The 24066-nt window shown below is 41.9% G+C and overlaps 1 protein-coding gene across 2 annotated transcripts in view; it reads right to left on the reverse strand.

Moving 5' to 3' along the window:
• lost (methenyltetrahydrofolate synthase domain-containing protein lost) overlaps positions 1-24066 on the reverse strand; it is a 328112-nt gene that overhangs the window by 26177 nt on the left and 277869 nt on the right. For both annotated transcript variants that reach the window (XM_080274442.1, XM_080274441.1), the window contains exon 11: positions 4388-4506. In XM_080274442.1, coding sequence (XP_080130568.1) covers positions 4388-4506 — 119 coding nt within the window. The remainder of the gene's footprint in view (positions 1-4387; positions 4507-24066) is intronic.

Here is a 24066-nt window from a genome sequence, read left to right on the forward strand (position 1 = left end):
CCATATAATGAAATGCTACTCTTATGTTGGTCAAGAGTTTATAAGTCTCTCCAACTATCTTGTTAATGTGCTTTTCTGGTGACAAACTATCTTGGACCAGCACTCCCAAATCTTTCTCTTCTCTCCTTTTTGTGATTAATTCATTACCCAATAAATAATTCAGTGATGGCCTCCTGGTACTTTAACCCATTTCCAATATTTTACATTTCTTTAAATTAAATTTCATTTCCCACGTCCAGCTCCAATTGTGTATCCTATCCAAATCCTCCTGCAGTATTTTACAATCCTCCTCAATCTCTACCTTCCTCAAGATCTTTACATCATCAGCACACAGACTTGCATAACTGTTCACTCCATCTACCATATCATTTACACAAATCAGGAACATTACTGGCGCCAACACCGAGCCTTGAGGGACTCCACTTGTTACTTCCCTCCATCCAGACATCCTATCCTTTATTACTGTCCTCATTTGTCTGTCTCTCAAAAAGTCTCTCATCCATTTCAGAAGTTTCCCCTTCAGTCCTCCTATATATTCTAGTTTCCACATTAGTCTTTTATGAGGTACCTTGTCAAAGGCCTTCTCTAAGTCTAAGTACACACAATCCACCCAACCATCTCTCTCCTGTACCACGTCAATTGCTCTTGAGTAAAAGCTCAACAAGTTAGAAACACATGACCTTCCACGTCTGAATCCAAACTGACATTCAGCCAAAATATTCATCTCTTCCATATATTTTATCCATCTGTCTATCAGGATTCTCTCACACAATTTTGCAACCATGCTGGTTAGAGACACTGGTCTATAATTCAGGGGTTCTTCCCTGTTTCCTCCCTTGTAAATTGGTACCACATTTGCCCTCTTCCATTCTTGTGGCACTTTCCCCTCTTCCAGTGAGCATACGATTAAACTGTGAATTTAATCGCCAGTTGTTCTCTGCATTCCTTCAGTACCCAATTAGAAATTCCATCAGGTCCAGGGGCTTTCCTTACATCTTGAGTTTCCAGTAATTTATACACTTCCTGTATATCCACTTTTATATCTTTTATCACCGGAACATTTCTAATCACTCCCTCCCCTTCCACAAGCTCCTTTTCTTTAGTGAAAACTGACTGGAAACGTTTGTTCATTATTTCTGCTTGCATTGCCGCATCCTTAAAGACCTCTCCTTCTACTTTCAATTTGGTGATTCCTTCCTTTTGTTTCAGTTTGCAATTAACAAATCTATAAAACAGTTTGGGTTCATCCTTGCATGTGTCTATTATACCTTTTTCAAAATTCCTTTCTTCCTCTCTACGTATTCTTGTGTATTCATTTCTTGTTCTTTTATATTCTTCCTTTGTTCTGTTGTTACCTCTCTTTCTCTAATTGTTCCACGCCTTATCTCTCTCTTTTTTTGCTATCATACACCTTCTATTAAACCACTCCTTTTTCCTGTTTTCTTTCCCTCTTACTCTTGGTACAAATTTTTCCACTCCCAAATTACAGAGGTCTAGAAAGATATCCCACTTCTTCTGTATCTCTCTTTTTTCTCTGAATTTTCTCCAATCCGCATTTTCAAAAAAGTTTCTCAATCCTGTAAAATTTGCTTTCCCAAAGTTGTATCTTCCCTGTCTATGAAGCTCGTCTCTTGGCTCAACGTTCCCTATTAACATCTGGAACTCAATGACCACATGATCGCTTTTTCCTAAAGGACAGAGATATTTCAATGATTCTATTACATCGGGTTCTTTGGTGAACAGTAAATCTAACCTTCCTGGTGTGTCCTCACCTCGAAACCGTGTCTCTTCTTTGACCCACTGCGTCATCACATTATTCATTATTATATTTAATAACATAGTGCCCCATGAATCCTCGCCGCCTCCCGAGTACCATTCCTCCCAGTTCACCTCTTTACAGTTAAAGTCACCCACTAAAATTATATTATTGCTTTTCTCAATTATTTTTTGTAAATAGCTAGCCATATCTGACAACATCTCATGGTATTCGTCATCCTTCCATGCTCTCGTCTTTGGGGGAACATACACTACCGCCATATCTCTCTTAACATTCTCTCCAGTTTCTAATTTCATATATATCACTTCAGCCCAGCCTTCTCCCATTTCCATAGTATCTACATTTATGTTGTTCTTCACTGCTATCATCACTCCTCCTCCCTTTTTTTCTTTCCTGTCTTTTCTCCACAGTTTGTATTTACCATCTCCCAAATGAACATCAATATCTTCTCTTAATTTGGTCTCTACAAAGCACATGACATCAGGTTCATGTTCTCTCAAGAAATCGTTAATTTCGATCCTTGTCGATATGAAACCATCAACATTAGTATATATCACCTTCAAATTATTTTTGACGTTTTTAATACCCTCTTCTCTCCTACTCTCTATCCGTACCACTTCCTCAACTTCTGATCTTTCACAGCCATCCCCCTTAGTTTCCTTCACTTCTATTTCCTTAAATACCACTTCCTTACTTTCATATCCAATACTCTCCAAAAAAAAGTATTACATTCTTCCTCTGTCCTCTTATCATTTTTTCCCTTTACTTCTTCCTTTAATGATTTTAAAACTTCTCTTTCTTCTTCATTCAGATCTTTTCTTATTATAATATTTTCCATCCCCGCCTCTTTGCTTAATTTCCAAGTCACTTTAAGTATCTCATTTATTACACTTTCTGATGTAAACTTGACTCTCACTGGTCTTGTTTCCCCTTTCTTATAAGGCCCTATCCTCCTTACTTCCTCAATTTCTTTTACCCACTTGTCTCCTTCGGGGTCAATCTTGCCTAATATTCCTCTCACCAGGTTCATGTCTCTCTCGAGTCTTACAAACCTAACCTTTTCTTCCTCTTCCCTGTTTCCAAATATTATTACATATCTGTTCCTTTCTACAGTTTCTCTCACTATTTTCTCTTTTTTCTTCAGTATTTTCACTACATTTTCTTCCATTTTTTTTCTTGTTCATTTCCCTTTCTTCTTGGATGATCTCTCTTAAGCTGACCACTTCTTTCTGTTCTTCTTCTACATGTGCCCACTTTGCCTTATGCTCTTCTAATACATTACTCACCTTCTCCGTTTTATTAGTACTCTCTTCTAGTTTCCTCCTCAATTCAACATTTTCCCACTTCAGATTCCTAATCTCTTCATTCGCTGTTTCATTGGATTGGATCAGACTTTGTATGGTAGTATCCGTATTTTCAGACACATCCTTTATCACTAGATTCTCTACTTTCTTTTCAAGTTCACTAATCCTCATAATTAATGTTTTAACCAGATCCATGACATTGGTATTAGTATCAAATCCTTGAAATTCGAGTCCCTCATTGTTTACATTTTCAGCCATGTTTAATGTTGGTTAAGTACCAAAACAGCTGTTACCAAAAAAAAAATTACAAACATTCATGTATATTCTAGCCAATAAATCTTTACCTTTTTGGTAGTCTATTAACTTTCATTATTTTAAATTTAAGACAAGACCTTAGGAGACAGGACAGACAAAATTCCTGAAACTACTCAAGGTTAGCAGCGATGGCTGGGACGTCTGCTCTCTCCTCTTGTGTGTGTGTGTGTGTGTGTGTGTGTGTGTGTGTGTGTGTGTGTGTGTGTGAGAGAGAGAGAGAGAGAGAGAGAGAGAGAGAGAGAGAGAGAGAGAGAGCATTTGGCATGGGTGGGATGGGCCTTTGAACTGATGAACGGCCTCTCATATTCATATGATTCTTAATTGAAGAATTGGTGTTTCTTGAAGCAAATGATTTTCATTTATGGTCTTTGTGGTCTCTGTAGTATTCTTAAGACAATGTTTTGCATTTTTTCACCATTTCCATGTCTGTGATAGTTAAGGCAGGGGCCCAACGGAAGCATAAATAATTCAGCTATTCTAACAAACTAGAACTATATGTAAACTATTTTCACAGATATTTAAGATACTCAGTTTACAAGGTGCCTTTGTATTGATGTTGCATGTATGTTAAGAAAAAGTAATGTGTGTGTGTTCAAAGTCCAGTACAACTTAGAATTTTGGGATGCCTTTCCACTAGGAAGATTAGCTAGGTCTGAGAATTTTCGGATGCCTTTCCAGATTAAAGAGGATGACCTGAGAGTGTGCTTGAAATGTGTAAGATCTGTGTCTCTGGATTAAAGAGGGTGATGGCTGACTGGGGTGATAAAGCTATTTTTTTATTTCTTTACTATGCCAGTGATATAGTGAGTATAGCTACTGCTAGAACTGGCCTGTTGCTTGATGAATTCTGGAGTTATAACATTTCCCCCTAATACGTGGAATGGGTACAATGCAGAGACAGAAGTACAAAAGCACACATCCATTCATTTATAACTCAAAAATTTTCAAGCTTACAATTTGTAAATTAAAATACCATGCACTCCAGACCAACCTGCAGTTAGGAGGAACCTTGCCAAGGAAAATAGAGTAAGTGATGGGGAGGCGCGGCTTCCTGGGACCCTGTCGGCGAGGGGGATACCGCTCCTCCATCTCACTGTTGTCGTTGTAGTACTGTGGGAGCACCATTTAATTATGAGGGTGGTATGGTCATTGTCATCATCACTGCCATCATTGTCATCATCATCACTGCCATCTTCATCATCACCATAACACTATTCCCTCAAAATACATGTGGTGGGCTGAACACAAAAAAACACATGGGTAACAAGATATTTTGGGAAAAACTGATTAAATTCCTGACTCAAGAATGAAAAGCAACTTATACAAATACAGTACTAACGATTCTGATGGAATGACATTAAAGAGACTCAGACATTATCCCAGAGTATGAGGTACTACTGTCAATCCAGATCCTTATGTTAGATCTACTACAAATTCATTCATCTTAACTTGGCAATTTTTTTTTTCTTTTAAGCAAAATCCTGTAGCTCTGTGGCAGAATAAGATACAGGCATACCCCAGTTTAACGACCTAATTGGTTAGGTAAAACCCCATCATTAGGCGAGATCTCATATATCGCGGTACTTTTAACGTGTATTTCGATGTGGACCGTTTACCAGCCATGGGTTCGCCCCCAAACCAAGTCCAAAACCCACCCAAATGAGCTCCAAAATAAGTTTAAAGCCAATCAAAATGGCCTAACAGCTGTCAAGGAAGCTAACCTAAATCTATCTATCCATCTATCTATCTATAGCCCAACGCCTTAATCCCGCAAAGGGTGGCCGCAGACAAAACGCCTCCAAGTCGCTCTGTCACCCACCATTTGACTACCCTCCCCCCAACTCACCCCCCCCTCCCTCATATACCTCTCAAACTCCATCCCTCCACCTCATCCTCGGTCTACCCCTCCCTCTCCCTCCCTCCACCTCACCTACATACACCCTCTTAGTCAGTTGTTCATTCTCCATTCTCTCCACACGTCCAAACCACCTCAGTGTATTTCTCCTAATTTTCTCAACCACATCCACATCCACCCCACAACGTTCCTTCATTTCTTCATTCGTCAACCTGTCCCTCCATGTCACTCCACATGCTCCTCTCAAGTAACTCATTTCCACTACTCTCACTCTTGACTTGTTCCCCTCTTGCAAGGTCCACGTCTCGCTTCCATACGTCAGGGTAGGGATCACAATACTATGATGCAGTGACTTTTTAACTTCCATACTCACCTCCCTATTTCTCATCACTCCTTTCAGTGAACCAACAACCTTCCTTCCCTGCTGTACCCTTTCATGCACTTCATCCCCCAAAGTTCCATCCTTACTCATCACACTACCCAAGTACTTGAATGCACTTACTTTCTCCATATCCTCACCATCCAACCTCACTGTACATTCTGTGACTTCATTCCTCTCAAACACCATAGCTTTACTTTTGTTTACATTAACTTTCAGCTTCCTCCTCCTACACACTGCCCCGAATTCATTCACCAAACCTTGCAACTCCCATTCATCTTCACTCAACAATACCGTTATCATCAGCAAACAACAACACTGGAATCTTCCAAATCTCACCCTCATTCATTAGAGCCACTCCCACATCCACTGCCCTACCATGCACCTCCTTCACAACCCATCCATGTATATATTAAACAGCCATGGAGACATCACACAACCCTGTTTCAGTCCTACATTGAGATCAAAGAACTCATTCAGCTCACCATACACTCTCACCTTAGCCCTAGCTCCTTCGTACATACTCTTCACAGCACTCAACAATTTCCCCTCCACTCCATATATTCTTAATACCTTCCACATACCTTGCCTATCTGTTCTGTCATAAGCTTTCTTCAAGTCCATGAAGGCAGCATACACTTTCTTTCCCTATTCTAGATACTTCTCCACTAAACATCTTAGAACAAATATCTGATCTACACACCCTTTTTCCTTCCTAAATCCCCCTTGTTCTTTTCCAACTAGCTCCTCTGTCATATGCCTAACCCTAAATCTAACACCTGTAAATAGCTCACTAATACCAACAAATAAAATCTGGAAATCGTCAAATGTGTCTGCAAAAAATCAAGCTTAGTAGACAGTACCCCAAAATGACATTGTTCACCCCACCTATGGATAAAACACATTAATCTAAGTTAAAAACAGCTTATAAATTAACCAAAACATACAATTTTAGTCTAAAATATCATCAAAATCAGTAAAAAGAAAATCAAAACTCATCGTTAAATCACGGCTTGGCCATCGTTAGGTGTGGTATGGCGCAATTTCTACCCCCATTGTTAAGCCAGGGTATCGCATCTAGGGGTATCTCATCTGGGGGTATCGCATATCAAGGTATTACTGCAATACTATAGCTTTACATCTTTTCAATAGCACTTTTGCAACTAGTATTATATTGGCCATGTGGAGAGGATGGAGGGTGAAAGACTGACGAAGAGAGTGTATGTGAGCGAGGTGGAGGGGGGAAGAGGGAGGGGAAGGCCGAGGATGAGATGGAGGGATGGGGTGGAGAGGTATATGAGAGAGGGGGGTGTGAGTTGGGAGCAGGGCAGTGAAATGGCGGGGGACAGGACGACGTGGAGGCGATTTGTTTGTGGCCACCCCAAACGGGATTGAGGCGTCTGGCAATAGATAGATAGATAGATTATATTCTAGCACAGTATTAATCTCTGGATACAGCTAAGTGTTCCACAGGCAGTAATGGCAACTTTAGGCTAAGTTTATAACAGGGTCTAGGTGTTAACAGGACAAGATAAAAAGACCCTCCCTAGAGATTCCATGGCTGGTCATTTTACTACTAAACCATTAGCTCCCAGGATATTAAAAATGGAGCCTCCAACCATTCTAACAGGTGATAAATATACAAATTCCTATCCTACACATACCATGAGTTACGAGATGGTTACTGAAAAAACTCATATTCAAACTTCAGTCCATGGGGCCCCTCCCAAACCAAATCAAATCAACAGGCATTTGCCAAAAAAAAATTCAGTAATTTCTCAATCATTCGGCATAATTTAGCCAACTCCCCTGCCAGATACAGTAAGACCTCACTATAATGGACTAATTGGGGCCCAAACCAGTCCGAAAAAAGTGAAATTCCGATAAAAGTTACATCCGGACTTCCCCCTGCTATTCCAGACTTTTTCCAATTTATCAGACATTAGTCCGGATCACACCAAAGGTTTTAAAGTGTTTTCACTACCATTGCAGTATTGTACTGTATTATACCTTCACCCGAGTAATCAAATGGTATAATATATAAAATAAGACTGTACTGTACACTGATAAAAATGTCTTATTTACCTAGTTGTGATAAACGTAGCTGAAGTGGTCAGGCAGTCCAGACTGCTTCTGGCTTTGTCGGACTTTTTCCAACATACAGGAATTTCGTTCGATAGCTCTTCAATTCCGATAAAAGCGAATTCCGGTCTACTGAAGTCTGTTATATTGAGGTTTTACTGTATTGCAAAAATGCTGGATATTGCATCAGTACCCCCTAAGCTGGCATTGAGCTGGATAATATGTCACCATCCTAAGCTACCATCTTGACCCTCTATCCTAAAAATTTCTTACAATATTGCCCATGAGTAAAAGATTAAAATCAAGCATAAAATACAATACAGTACTGATACAGTACACATATAGTGGAATCTCCTAAACTGCGGCTTTATGGCACTGAGCACACACCACGATTTGAGAATTTGGTGAGTTAGAAATAACTAATCTTTGGGGGAAAACTGCTTATGGGTCTGTCATCTTGAAAAAGGTGTCCCTCTTACTCCCAAACCTATATCAAACTGATCACCAGAAAATACTAACAACGTGGAAAAGAGATTAGAAGAGTATAGTTAATGGGAATGAAGAGTATTGTAAGATTCTTACCTGACTCTGACTGACAACATTCCCTGAATGGATGGGGGAGGGGGGAGGGGTTCTGAGGCTTGAGGTGGACTAAGACCTCTCAGCACGAGGCGAGTGTGCTGATGCCTCTGCGCTGCTTCCTTCACATCAACCTCCCCCAGGAACCCCTCAAAGTCCAGTGTGGAGACAACAGAAATGGTGTCGTCATCACCCTCACTTGCCTCCGTGTCGTCATAAGAGTCGCCAATTCATTGAGATTAATTCATTACCAAACAGGCACAGCCTTTCCATATTTTCTAATGAAATGAGTCTTTCACAGGTTACCTGTTATTATCCCTGGGTTACCACAGCTTCTGGGCATTCTTATCAACTTGCTTCTGAAGGCTGTAAACAAGGATTCACAAGGTGTAAATATTCCGTGGACATCTACCAGTACGTGGCCATATCTAACGTTCCTAACGCTCATTTTTTAATTTGAAAGCTGGCTGTCAGACATGAATAAGGTTAGGTTGGATTAGGTTTGGTTTGGTAAGGTTAGGTTAGGCTAATTCAATAAGTTTTTTCCATGTCTTTGACATGGGATACTCTGATGCATCCAGTCGGAGCGGTGGTTGGTAAACAATGTGCCAGTTGGAAAGATCATTGGTAAACACTGTCACGGGCAACCTGTCTGCTTCCTTAACCCCATCCACCGGGTAACATCTATACACATCATAATCTGGCTTTCAAGGAGGCGCCGGGTAGCGACTATACACGCAAGTGTCTTCCCGCCACCATTTGAACTGGCCACAATTTCATCCAGGTGGGAGTCAGTCTGTCCCATGCATTTGCCAGGTGTACAACAATGTCTTCAGGTTCCTATTTGTCTGATTCCGTCTGCACCACCTGCAGTAAATTGCATCATCCACCCCTACAAAGCCTCTTTCCAAGAATACTAGAAAAGGACTCAGTGATAGTGCCACAAGCATGCCTTGGATGCAACAGAGTGTGGTTTATGTAGTAGTGGAGTTATTTATCACACTGAGCGCAAATCCATAGTTGGCGCAGCAGACAGATGCACAAAGATGTCCTGCTCTTCCACAGAAAATTAATTCTCTTCCTCACATCACTACTCATCAACGCAACAACTTACAAACCTGGGGATACTTTCAATCGCAAGAGGAAGGGTTGGTGAGTAATATGGTCTTTAATTTGTTTCCCTAGGCACTATACTTTCTGAAATAGTAAGGTCTGAAAACAAGCAATTTCCAGGAAACTGCCTGCAGTGAGGTGACAACTACGTTAAAAATAGTTTGTCTATCTATCTATTGCCAGACGCCATAATCCTGTTAGGGGTGGCCATCTGACTCTGAGTTTTTGGGGTTTAAATATCCCCAAATAGATATATACTATATATAATTTTTTTTCCACTCACTTCTTGCGGTCACAATTCGGCAATTAACTAGCTCAGTTATATGCACCAAAATTACTTAACCTGAGATCGTGAGTTGTTACAATACAGGTGGAGTCACCACGCCCATTTGGTAAAGAATCACCTCGTTGACTCCATAACGGTAAGCACCTTTAGCTTTCTTCTCACTGCTTTCAATCCTCTTACTACATCTAACTTTTAGGTATAAGTTAACATTGGCTTCTTCTTCTTCCCGTTCCTCAAAGAAGTTGTAAGCTTAGGTGGGTTACAACAGGCCATAGTAACACTGGGCTCGCAGAGGAACACGGGAAAAAAAAAATACTCTCGTAAACCACACCGGAACCACATGCTAACAACAGAGAGGAGACAATGCACTGAGCAGGGCACCAGGGCGTCAAGCATGCATGTCCTTCATGCCTGGTGTGGGAGGGAAGCACTGTGATTGGCTTATAGTACATGTTATACTTGAAAATGATCAGTTTAGTAATTCCCAAGTCTGACTACGATTGGTTGATGCCTGGCTAGACGCGCAGTCTTGAGGTACAGTCAACCCACGTTATTTGCGGGTTCACACACTTGTGGACTTTTCTGAGAAATTATTTCAAGATATTTCCTAGGTATTTCCTGCTTTTCCTGCAGCAACAGCTGTTCCTAGTGGTTCATAAAAGATTTTTTTGCACGTTTTCTGTGAGAAATATGGTACTGTCCTATAGTTAAACTGTGCAGTTACCCTGTATAGGTATGTGCTAATCAACACATGGCAAAGTCTCATCATCATCATCGCATGGTAAGTACTGTACAGTACACTGTACTCAGAAGGACTTGTGTATCATCCTGTACTGTCTTTTTAAGAAGTATTAATGTGCCATAAAATGCATTTACAGGTGTTATAATGGGTCTGTAGATAACGAGAATACTGGTTGCTAAAATATCTAAATCAGTGACTTCTCTGGTAGGGTTCGGCTATTTGTGGAATTCAACAATTGTGATGTGTTCTGATACATATCTCCACGAATGGCGGGACCTGACTGTAATGGTGGTGCATAGTACACTAGGCATCGGAAAAGTGTCACTTCTGAGGTTGCATCCATGAACTTTGTGTAATTTCCGCGGTTTACTGATGTTGCAAACTGTTGCATGATGCTGCTGCATATTATGAATCCACTACATAGGATTTCATGATTTAGGAGATTCCACTGTGGTAAAATAATACAATAAATAATATAATCATAATCATACTCACCTAGTGTTGGTACCACCACAAAAGCCACTAACTTAGCTGTCACACAGAACTAGTGTACAGTAGTGACAGCACTTGGGCATGAAGCACTGAGGGGCCACAAGGGGAGTTACAGCACTACAGCAACAAGCGAGGCAAAGGGGGCCATAGACTAAGTCACAGCAGTGGGGAGTAGTCACTATGTGGGGCACAAATGCACACGGAACAGATAGGCCCACATTATACGGCGTCCATTGGAGAGAATGAGAGGGTGATGGTTGGCTTGGCACATCAGATAGGCCGCTCCCACAACGCATCATGATTGGCTGGTGTGTGTTGCTGTGTTGCAGGGTGTGCCCATGCTATGACTGGATCTCAAGTCTGAGTCATATGATACACATAACTGCCAAAAAATGCACAGTACCACCAACTGTTTCCTGTTTCCGAGCCTAATATTGCCAATTTTGCCAGGTACTGTTTTAACTGAGCCAAGCCGAAAGAGCTCGATAATGTGTTAGGCAGGATAATGTGATGATGGATAACTGAGGGATTACTAGTAACGGTGTCCTCACACTGAGGAGGTGAATGGATACTGTTTCACACACTTTCAACCTAAGGAGTTTTAGTCACACTCATTCTAATGTTGTCCACAACAAGGAGAAGGCCTACAAAAGGTATTGGTACCAACCCACCTCTGAATCTCCTATCTTCTTATGTCTGCCTGAAATCATGCTAAGTCTGTTTTTCGGTGTGCTAAGAATAATTTCACTCCTTAGTAAATGCTCTGAACTCTCCAACACGAATTATTCCCATTACTTCTAGAACATTGCCAAAAACTCTCTAACAACATTACTTCATCATCCTTCCCTCCTCTTTTCCACTCTGATGGCTCTGTAGCTGTTTCTTCTACTGAAAAAGCAGAACTCTTTGCTCAGACTTTTTCTTCCAATTCCACTGTAGATGATTATGGTGCTCTTCCTCCATCACTCCCACACTCTGACTTCCTCATGACTGACAATAAAATTTCTTCATTTGATGTACAGTACTTTCTACCCTCAATGGCTTCAATACTGACAAGGCATATGGGCCAGATGGAGTCTCTCCTGTTGTCCTCATGAACTGTGTTTCTGTGCTTACACCTTGCCTAGGTAAACTCTTTTGCCTTTTGTCTTTCTTGCTTGACGTTTACTCTTATTCAGCCTTTCCCAAAGAAGTGTGACCATTCCCAGCTCTCTAACTATTACCCAATTACTTTAACATCCTATATTTTTAAAGTTTTTAAATCTGTTCTTTAAAAAAATAAAAAAATATATATATAACAATAATCCCTCACCCTATCAGAACTTTCTTTCCAATTGCCAATATGGGTTCAGGTTCCACCAGGGATGCTCCACTGGTGATCTTCTCATCTTCCTTTCAGATTCCTGGTCATCCTCCCTTCAAACTCTGCTGAAAGCTTAGCCATTGCACCTGACATATCAAAGGCTTTAGATTCAATGTGGCATAAATCCTTCATTTTCACACTGCCCTCTTACAGTTTCTATCCTTCTATCTGTGCTTTCATTTCTAACTTCCTTGCTGGTCATTCTTTAGTTCCTGTTGTAGGTGGCCACTGTTCTTCTAGAGCTATCAATAGTGGTGTTCCTCAGAACTCTGTCCCATCACCAACTTTCTTCCTTGTGTTCATCAATGACCTAAGCAGTACATGTATCCTTATCCACTTGTACACTGATGTCTCCATCCTTCACCATTCCATTCACATCTCGCAGTGTCCATCTCAGCTGCTATGTCAACAAACAACGGGTGAGGCTATGGCACACTTACTAACTTGGCTCATATCTCTGATTGGGGTAAAAGAAATCTTGTTGTTTTTAATGCATCAAAAACTCAGTTCTTACATCTTTTGACCTGTCAGAATCTTACACAGGAGTATCCTATAATTTTTAGCAATATCCAACTCAACCTGAACATATACACTGAGGGTTTCATTCTCTCACGATTGATCTCAGAAAGATCATAGTACTGTACCATCCATTTATCATCCAATCCTATGTTGCCCCATGAGAAGCGTAGGAGCCCAGGGCTACGCAAGTTGGCCCTGACATTTAAGATGACAGTGATCAGCCTCACTCATCCCTGAGTGGCATTATGTGAGCAATAAACCCCAAACACTCCTTGGATAGAAACCTGCACTGGCTAAACCTGACTGGAGTGCCTTAATTACCCATTGAATTACCAGGTGCCATGATTTGGTTATATGGTTACCACCCAGCATAATAAATGGATTCCTGTACAGGAAACCATTTGGTTTGTCACTCAGTGTAGAGTCAGCCATAGGCAGAAGGAAGAGGAAAGAGTGAAGGAAAGAAAGACAGATGAGGTAGTGTAAAGTCACCTGTAGGAAAAAAGAAGAGGAAAGAATGAAGGAAAGACAGAAGAGGAAGGATGGAAGACAGGAAAGGGCAGACACCCAAAGCAGCACTACATCGAATGAGTGGATGGTGAGCACCCCAATCATATTACCTCTCTTGCAAAATTTGCTTCCGTGGGATTCGGTGTGCTGAGCCGACTCTGTGCCTTCTTTACCCATGAACAGTTATTGACTTTATACAGGAGTTATATTCGTCCCTGTGAAGAGTACACTCTCATGTGTGGGGAGGCTCCCCACATACAGGTAAAGTCAAAGACTTTTCGTCTTGTTGACTGTCCTCCTCTTACTAGTTCCCTTCAATCTCTGTTTCTTCGATGCACTGTTACATCTTTATCTCTTTTCCATCAGCTAATCAATGGTCACTGCTCCTCTGAACTGTCTGCTCGGATCCCTTCACCACTATGGTGGGCAAGTAGCACCCACTGAGCAACAAACTCTCATCCCTTTTCTGTCCAACTCACTAATGAATGAGTTAACCATTACTCCCAGTCCTTCATCATATATGCACCAGGTCAACTCTGGAATTGTCTTCCTCTGTCTGTATTTCCTACCTCCCTTCACCTCCAGACTTTTAAATGCAGTGTGTCCAGGCATCTCAAAATGAACAGATCTTGACTTTGGGTCCATCATTTTGTTTTTATTTTTACTGAAGGAAACAATGTTGTGTGCTTCTAGCCTTTGGCTCCTACTTTCTTGCATTTAAAAAAAAAAAAAAAAAAAAAAAAAAAAAAAATCAATCCTGCCTCATCAACAGCATTGGGGACTGGGATTAAATGACTATAAATCATCATCATCCGGACCTCCTTTCCCACCCAAGGGCAGGGTGAGGAGTAACAATGTCCAGACAGCACAAATTTGCCCAATCCAAATAGGCCACACTTCCATTCACTCATCATTCAAGCCCCTGGAATCCTGGCTCCACCGGATACACCAAAAACATTCACCACATTTTGCAGTTTCACACAGCGTATCCGACTGAGTCGATCTGGACTTTGCCATGCTCACAAGGGGTGCCAAAATCCCTGATCACGCACTTCTCCTCACAAAACTCATCCAGCCAGCTCGATCTCTTCGCAGTTCCCTAGCCTCACCGACTTCCAAACCTCTTTTCCTCACACACTCATCCACCATATCTCTCCACCTTCTCCTTGGCCTACCTCACCTCCTCCCTCCTTCAAATTCGCTCAGGTATACCTTTTTTACCACTCTATTGTTATCCATTCTTTCCATGTCGATTCTGGTGTCCACCAACTTCCCCACTCCACACATTTCATGAATCACATTATTTCATATCCTATCCACCCTCTGTACTCCACATACATTCCTCAGCAATTTCCATCTCCACTGCTCTTACTCTTGACTTTTCATTTTCATGCCACACCATAGTCTCACACCCATATGTTAGAGTTGGCACTAACACTCCCTCATGTAAGCCTCATGCAGCTGCAACACTCAAGCCTCTGTTTCTTATCAAGGCCTTCATTGCACCAGCCACATTTCTTCCTTGTGTCACTCTACTTTTAACTTCTTTTGCACATTTTCCTCTCTTTTCTATCACTGTACCCAAGTATTTGAACTCTCTCACCAATTCCAGTCTTTCTCCCTTCACTGTGACATCACACTGGGAGTCACCTTCTCACTCAGTAACCATCACTTTACTCTTCTCTACATTTACTCTCAAGGCACGACGCTCACAGACACCAGCAAAACTCTGCGCTAGCCTACCAAATTCTTGTCCGGTACTTGCAAGCAGTACTGCATCATCATCATACAACAAATATGAGATATTCCATCTATCACCATTCATTACCAGTGCCATCCCTCTCTCCATTACTCGTGCTTTTACTTCTCTCATCACCCCATCCATATTATATTGAACAACCAAGGGGATATCACACAACCTTGTTGCACGCCCACACCGATCGTGAACCACTCACTTAGATGCCCATTAACCGTTACACATGCTTCGCTACCATCATAAAAACTCTTGACAGCACCTAACGGCTTACCATCTACACCATACATTCGCAAAACTTTCCACAATCCCTCTCTGTCTACTTTGTCATATGCTTTTTCCAGATCCATGAATGCCATAAGCACCTTATGGTCCTTCTCACAAGCCTTCTCTGCTACCTGTCTCACTGCAAATACATGATCCACACATCCTCTGCCACTCCTAAAGCCACCCTGTTCATCACTCACTAGGACTTCTGATGTCTCTCTTACTTTCTCTATAATAATTCTTCCATACACCTTCCCTACCACACTCAATAAACTTATGCCACGATAATTCTTGCACTCACTTCGCTCACCTCTATTTTTGTACAGGGGTACAATCGCAGCCTTTTTCCACTCTGCAGGCACAGTTTCACTGTGCTGTAAATCAAGGTATTTTAAACCAGTGGCCAGTTGTCTGCCTTTTGAATAAGCTTCAACCGTCACATGTACAATTGGAGAAATCTCCACACGGAACACTGCGTAGAAGGCAGCAGGAGCGGCAAATAATTTTATCTGGTTAACGGCATTGAGGGTAAAGGAGGGGTGGGACGTGCAGGGTAGGTGAGCGATTGGAGGGTAGTGGGGGTAGCTGTGTGGTGGGAGGGATGGGAGTGGGGGTAGCAGAGTGTTGGGGAGGGGCTTAGTAGCCATTTAATGTCGTAACATAATTTGCCTTGATTTTAAATGAATGCGTTTTTATGATATGGGAACACACGAAGTAGCAACAAGCTGTAAAGTGATGGTTCATGACATGATGAAAAATGGTCAGTTCAGTGATCATGCAAGGCTGATACAAACACACAGACATCAACACGTAACTTCATTTAATGATTTGCCCCCTTCGGTATCTATGGCATCCTTAATGTAACACAGACTAATATCAGACGTTTACTTCAGATACGTCTCAGAAAAGTTGCTCATACATTCTTAACTGTGATGTAGATATGTAGTGTATGGAAAATAAAGTACAGGAAGTCCGGTACAGGGGTGGATCAGCCAGAAAGATTGTTGGGAAGGACTGTTGCTATAAGTTGTTTTGGCAGGGGAGGACAGACGGATATGGAGGTGTTGGTGTGATGGTTGCGGAGAAATGGGTGGAATATGTTATGAATGTTTTGAGAGTAAGCGATAGGATATTGGTTGTGAAAATTCTGTTGGGAAGAAAGATAGCTGTGATTATATCGGCATATGCTCCACAGGCAGGATTGGATGAATCAGAGAAAGATAGATTTTGGGATGATTTAATACATGTAGTGGGTGGTATGCGGGATGATGAGATAGTGATTTTGGGAGGGGACTTAAATGGTCATGTAGGTGAAGCAGCCCAAGGTTATGAAGGAGTGCATGGGGGATGTGCATATGGTCTAAGGAATGCAGAAGGGGAAAGGATACTCGAGTTTGGGGAGGCAACGGACATGATTGTGTGCAACACATATTTTAGGAAAAGAGACAGTAGGTTAATTACGTATGAGTCTGGGGGAAATAGCAGTCAGATAGATTATTTTCTGGTTAGGAGGGCCGATAGGAGGTTAGTGAGGGATGTTAAAGTTATAGGAAGTGAGGAGTGTGTGCAGCAGCACAAACTATTGATTTGTGATATGGTGCTTAAAGAACAAATGATGAAAAAGAGGACTTATGTACCTAGGAGGAAACTATGGAAGCTGAAAAACCAAGTAGTAAGGGATGCCTTCTATAGCGAGTTGAGGAGAGTGGTGGCTGAACAGGGAGCTGTAGACAGAGGCGTTAATGAACAGTACAGAGCCCTCAAGAACAATTTCTTGAGAGTTACTGATGTAACATGTGGCTGGACAAGAGGACCACCAAGACATAAACTAACTTGGTGGTGGGATGAGGGTGTAGAAGCTGCAATTAAGGAGAAAAGAAGGCTTTTCCGGGAATGGAAGAAGGGTGGTAGCAAAGAGGAATATTTGGCTGCCAAGCGTAGGGCTAGGAGAGAGGTATACAGGGCAAAGTCTGAGTCACAGAGACAATTACTTGATAACCTAAATCATGGGGAAAGGAAAAATATATTTAGGGTGGCAGGTCAGGTGAAGAGGGATAATCGGGATATCATAGGTGAGCAGTGTGTGAAGAATGATGAAGGAAGGGTAGTGGTGAACAGTGAGGATATTAAAGATGCCTGGAGAGAGCATTATAACCGGTTGTTGAATGAGGAGTTTGACTGGGACAGGGAAGGTTTGGAGCCAGCAGATCCAGTGTCTGGCCCTTGGCCTTTGATTGATACTGCTACTGTGAGTGAGGCAATAGGCAGGATGAGGGTGGGGAAGGCAGCAGGTGTGTCTGGGTTGACTGCTGAAATGTTGAAGGCCTCAGGCGATATAGGGGTGAGTTTAGTCACTGACCTGATAAATAGGATTATTTATGAGTGTGTTGTCCCAGATGATTGGCTGAAGAGTGTAATTGTAAATGTGTATAAAGGGAAGGGTGATGCCCTGGAAAGAGGGAATTATAGAGGTATAAAGCTTCTAGATCAGATAATGAAGGTAATGGAGAGAGTTTTAGAAGGTATGATTAGAGAAAGAGTGAATATTGATGAGATGCAGTTTGGGTTTATGCCAGGTAGGGGGACCACTGATGCCATATTCATTGTTCAACAGCTTCAGGAAAAATATATTGGTAGGAGAAGGGATCTGTATTATGTTTTTGCTGATTTGGAAAAGGCCTTTGACAGAGTCCCTAGAGAGGTGGTGAAGTGGGCAATGAGAAAGCTTGGCTTGGAGGAGTGGCTGGTTAGGGTGGTTATGGCCATGTATGTGGGTGCTCACACCCAGGTGAGAGTGAATGGAGATTTGAGTGATGAGTTTTCCGTGAATGTTGGTGTGCATCAGGGGTCAGTCTTGAGTCCCATGTTGTTTATCATGGTACTTGAAGCCCTTTCACGTGACTTTAGAAACGGACTCCCGTGGGAGTTGTTGTATGCTGATGATTTGGTGTTGATTGCAGAGAATGAAAGGGAGGCGGAGGAAAGGTTTAGGAAGTGGAGAGATGGTATGGGGCAAAAGGGTTTAAGGGTAAATGCAGATAAAACAAAAGTGATGATATCTAGGGTTGGTGGCGGTACTGTCAAAGACGAGGGAGAGTGGCCATGTGCAGTTTGCCACAAGGGCGTGGGAAGTAATTCCATCTTGTGCGGTGTGTGTGATAAATGGGTGCATAAGAGATGTAGTGGTATCAGAGGTAGACTGCGAGATAATGCTGATTTTATGTGTACGGCGTGCCGGGGTGAGCAGGTGGAGATCGTCAGACGTGAAAGAATTGAACTTGCTGGTGAATCTCTTGAGTGTGTGGAAGAGTTTTGTTATTTAGGAGACATGTTGTGTGCTGGAGGTGGGGCTGGAGCTAGCTCTGTGGCTAGGGTGAGAAGTGGTTGGAAGAAGTTCAGGGAGCTCTTGCCTCTCCTGATATTGAGGGGTCTCTCCCTACGTGCTAAGGGGTCTTTGTATGCAGCGTGTGTTAGGAGTGTAATGCTGTATGGCAGTGAGACCTGGGCAGTGAAGGAGGAAGACATTCGCCGGCTCAGACGTACAGAAATGACAATGATTAGGTGGATGTGCAGTGCGTCCCTGCGTCCAAGGCCTGGAGGGGCTGGGTTTACAATGGAAGAGTTGAGAGGTAGGATGGGACTGGAGTGTATTGGTGTTGTGATGAGGAGAGGTAGATTGAGGTGGTTTGGACATGTGGAGAGGATGGGGGATGATAGTTGGGTGAGGAAGGTGAGAAGTGTTAATATTGGGGGTGGGGTTATGAGGGGTAGACCGAGAAAGACATGGGATGAGGTCATTAAGTGTGACCTTAGGGTTAAGGGACTGAACAGGGAGGCTGCAATGGATCGTGCAGCATGGAGAGCCGCCATTAGGTGACCAAGGCCGACACATGCAAGCATGTTGGAGCCTTTAAAAACGAAAAAAAAAAATATAATAATCCATTTCTTCGTTGTCTCAGTCAACCATTAGTATTTTTTACCCCCAAAGGCATTAAAGTATGTCAGATTTTGAGATAAATGCATCTTTGTTAGCTGTCAATGTGAACTTGATATATTTCCTAAATCATAAGCACATGCTGGCTGCTTGTCACAATCTAATTTAAGTGAGAGAAGAGTTCTGGACAAATGTAGAAGTGTGCATGGAAAAGTCTGGAAGGAATGAGAGAGTGTTTTTGATCGGTGATATGAATGGTAAAGTTGGGAATGTGAAGGTGGATGGAATGGTTGGTGAGTGGGGTGTGCCTGCTGAGATAGATGAGAATGGGAGTGTGTTAGTGGACATTTGTGCTGGGAGGGGGTTGGTGATACCCAATACCCTCTTCAGGCATAAAATGATCCACAGGTATACATGGCGAGTGATGAGAAGGGTGGGTGGTGAACTGAATGAAAGGAAGGCAATGACTGATAATGTGTGTGTGGATGAAAGGATGCGAAGATGTGTAATGGATGCAAGAGTTTATAGAGGTTGGGGGAGTGGACTTTCTGACCACTACTTGGTGGTGGCCACAATTAGAATTCAAGTAAGATGGAGGAATAGAAGAAGGGAAAGACGAGAGGAAGGAGTAGTTGCAAGGAGAGTGGAAAGGTTACAAGAGGATGAGAAAAAGGCAGAGTATAAGAGAGAAGTGGAGGAACGATTGGGCAAATATGAATTGGAGCAGATGGGAGACGTGGAAGGTGTGTGTAGGATATTTACAGAAGAAATATGTGCAGCATGTGATGTGGTGCGTGGAAGGAAGAGAAGACGGAGGGGGGTGCAAGGAACAGCGTGATGGACTGAAGAGGTGAAACAGGCTGTGGCACAAAAGAAGAAAGCATACAATGAATGGATGAGAAATAGGGGCGTGGAAGAAGTTGAGAGGTGGAAGAGAGAGTTATATGTAGAAAAAGAGAGAGGTGAAAAGATTAGTAAGAGAGAGTAAGAAGAGAGTGGATGAGGAATCTGGAAGGAATTTGAGTGTAAAGTGGAGGGACTGTAAGAAAATGTTCTGGAAAGTGGAGAGTAAGACAGGGTGGAAGTGAAGTTAGCAGGGGAGTGAAAGATAAAAATGGTAATTACTAGTGGAGAAGGGAGAAAAAGTGAGCAGATGGAGAGAACACTTTAAGGAATTGTTGAACGTGGAGGATGGAAGTAATGCGAGTATTAGCGGCTGGGGAATGGCTGGGAGAAGGAGGGAGGTGAGAAGACAGGAAGAAATCAGTAGAACAGAAGTTGTGGAAGCAATGAAGAAAGTTAAATCGGAGAAAGCCCCAGGAATTGATGGAGTGTGTGGTGAAATGCTGAAGCATGGGGGAGAGATAGTAGTAGAATGGATGTGGAAGATGTGCAGATTGGCCTGGGAGGAAGGTAGAGTCCCGGAGGATTGGAAGTCAGGTATAATTATTCCCTTGTACAAAGGAAGAGGGGAAAAAGAAGTGTGTGGTAATCATAGGGGCATTTGTCTTCTTAGTATAATAGGAAAAGTGTATGGTAGGATACTTATTGACAGAGTTAGAGAAAGAACAGAGAATTTAGTTGGAGAAGAACAGGGAGGCTTTAGGAAGGGAAGAGGTTGTGTAGATCAGCTATTCATTCTTAGATCTTTAGTGGAAAAGTTTCTAGAGAAGGGAAAGAAGTTGTATGCAGCTTTCATGGATTTGAAGAAAGCATATGACAGGGTGGATAGACAAGGATTGTGGAAAGTGTTAAGAATATATGGAGTAGATGGGAAGTTGTTGAATGCTGTGAAGAGTATGTACGATGGTGCGAAGGCTGCAGTGCGTGTGGATGGTGAACTAAGTGAATTTTTCTCTTTGAAAGTTGGGTTCAAACAGGGATGTGTCATATCTCCATGGTCGTTCAATCTGTACATGGATGGGGTAATAAAAGAGGTACAAGGTAGGGTAGTGGATGTTGGAGTGGCCCTGGTGAGAGAGGATAGTGTTTGGAAACTCCCTGTACTGTTGTTTGCAGATGATACTGTGTTGTTGAGTGAAGATGAAGGGGAGCTGCAAGGCTTGGTGGATGAGTTTGGGAGAGTGTGTAAGAAACGGAATCTAAAGGTGAATGTAGGGAAGAGTAAAGTGATGGTCTTTGAGAGAGGTGAAGTCAGTGAATGTACAGTGAGGTTGGATGGTGAGGAATTGGAAAATGTGAGTATGTTTAAGTACTTGGGTAGTGTGATGAGTAAGGATGGAGGTTTGGAGGGTGAAGTGCTTGAAAGGGTAAAGCAGGGAAGAAAGGTTGCTGGTTCTTTGAAAGCAGTGATAAGAAACAGGGAAGTGAGCATGGAAGTGAAAAAGTTACTACATGACAGTATTGTGATACCAACTCTAACGTATGGAAGTGAAGCTTGGACGTTGTTGGAAGGACACAAGTCAAGAGTGAGAGCAGTGGAAATGAGTTATTTAAGAGGAGCCTGTGGAGTCACGTGGAGAGACAGGCTGACGAATGAGGATATAAAGGAGCGTTGTAGTGTGGATGTGGATGTGATAGGAAGCGTTATGAGGAACACACTGAGGTGGTTTGGCCATGTGGAGAGGATGGAGGGTGAAAGACTGACAAAGAAAGTGTATGTGAGTGAGGTGGAGGGGGGAAGAGGGAGGGGGAGGCCAAGGATGAGATGGAGTGATGGGGTGGAGAGGAATATGAGAGAGGGGGGTGTGAGTTGGGAGCACGGCAGTGAAATGGCGGGGGACAGGGCGACTTGGAGGCAATTTGTTTGTGGCCACCCCAAACGGGATTGAGGTGTCTGGCAATAGATAGATAGACAGACCTAGACCTTTTCAGGTCAATCAACAGCATCTGCATGTGTGTGTGTTTTGCAGTGTATAATACTGGGTCTCTCACTGCCTAAGTCTCTCAGTTTATCTCACAGAGACTCATAAGTGGACTTAGGATAACCATGCATTTGCATATGTGCATATGCAAATGCATATTCCAGCCATTTATGAGGGTAAGTGCATATTCCTACTTTTTGTTTATATATATATATATATATATATATATATATATATATATATATATATATATATATATATATATATATATATGGCATTTTCTTTGAAATTCCCTGGGTGTTATAACCTCTTCAACCTGTAATAATATTTAAAGTCATAATATCCATCAGAGTTACATACTGCTTAATTGGCTGTGGCTGGGAAGGCCATGACTTGATGGTCAGTGGACAGCTGCTGAATGAGATGGATTCATGTATCACCACTTGACTCACCAGAGTCTGAGATGCATGCATGGCCTGTGAGCAGTATATATGAGGCGCTGAGTTCATTACCGGGCTAAGCGCCAAAAGTACAAAACGCCAGACAATGTGTTTAAAGTCTGGCGACTTTAAAACTTTGATATCTCGGTAATTGCTTGTGTTATTTTGATGTGTGTTTTTTTTTAATGTAGCTTATGGTACCTTCTTTATTGCAATAACCTCTGTTTTGCACTATCTGTCATTAATCATGATGATATCGTGTGAAGAAGTAAAATTTTGCTCCCCACTGCTAGACTGATTGGCCAAGAAAATATTTTTATCCTACTAATAACTACAGAAATACATCATAAGATGTCAGTAATATATTAGTATAATGTCCCAGGAGTGTCATACTGTGGAATAAAATCAAAGTTCTATGACATAAGTATTATTATTTTCAAAATAATAGCAGTTGAAAGGTTGAAAACTTTGTGCGTGTTCTTCTCAAGAGTTTTTAACCACCAATAAACACGAACCACATCACAAACATAAAGAAAAACATAATAAATTATTATATTGTTGATAATAATATAAAAGTAAGACAGCATTCAATGTATGAGGACATTATTAGAAAACCCCTGTAACCTGATTGATAAAAAAATGAACCTGTAGCCTGAATAAAAAATAAAAAAAACTGCCACGAGTACCAGTAACTTCACAAACACAATGACAATAATAATAATAGTAATAATGATTTAAAAATATTATAATAATAATGAGAAAGCAGCAAGTTACTATGCACACAGCTGCTGGTGGGAATAGTGTCAGGTGTCAGCTTATTGGATAGCTGCAGTGAACCCGACTATCTGATTGGCAAGCTTCAAGGGGGATAAGGAAAAGGGCTGGGATATAGCCTGATAATGCTCTCAAATTTGCTTCAACACCACGGGGAGTCGACATAAGGAACATACGAAAGGCTGAACTCAAAGGAAAAGCGACCATACAGCTGGCAGAATTCTGGACCTAGTTACCTGCCTTGAGCACCAGTGCGGAACCAGACTGTTTTTTTTGCTGCGTGGTGCGACTGCGCAACACAAATGTCTACTTAACCAGGATTTTGACCCCTTTGTAGGTTGTTTCTTAGCACTTTTTTTTTTTACTTCCAACGTATTGAGGGATGGTTTAGCTACTTGTTGGTGTGTAGATGCTTGGCAGCCATTTTGGTCCTTAGTCTGGTAATGAACTCAGTGCCTCATATATACAGTAATCCCTCTACTATCCAATGTAATACAGCAAAAGGCATGTCCGGAAAGTGGTCCCATCAGGAAAGTGGGCCCCAGCCTCCTGGACTTGTACTTATGGACCCTAACCTACCCTGGCTCAGAAAAACACCGATACAACTCCCTACTGGACATGCATAGCACCTATTTAAGACCCAATTCACACCATTAAGGGACATAAAAGACTTTTAAAAATGCAAAAGAACCTGAGAATGAGGTTTTAGAGGTGAGTATATACAATATTAAACACTCTGGTTACTTACAACAAGTTC

This window comes from Coenobita brevimanus, chromosome 57 (assembly GCF_032717465.1).
Source record: "Coenobita brevimanus isolate Jiangsu-jjx chromosome 57, ASM3271746v2, whole genome shotgun sequence".
Lineage (NCBI taxonomy): Eukaryota > Metazoa > Arthropoda > Malacostraca > Decapoda > Coenobitidae > Coenobita > Coenobita brevimanus.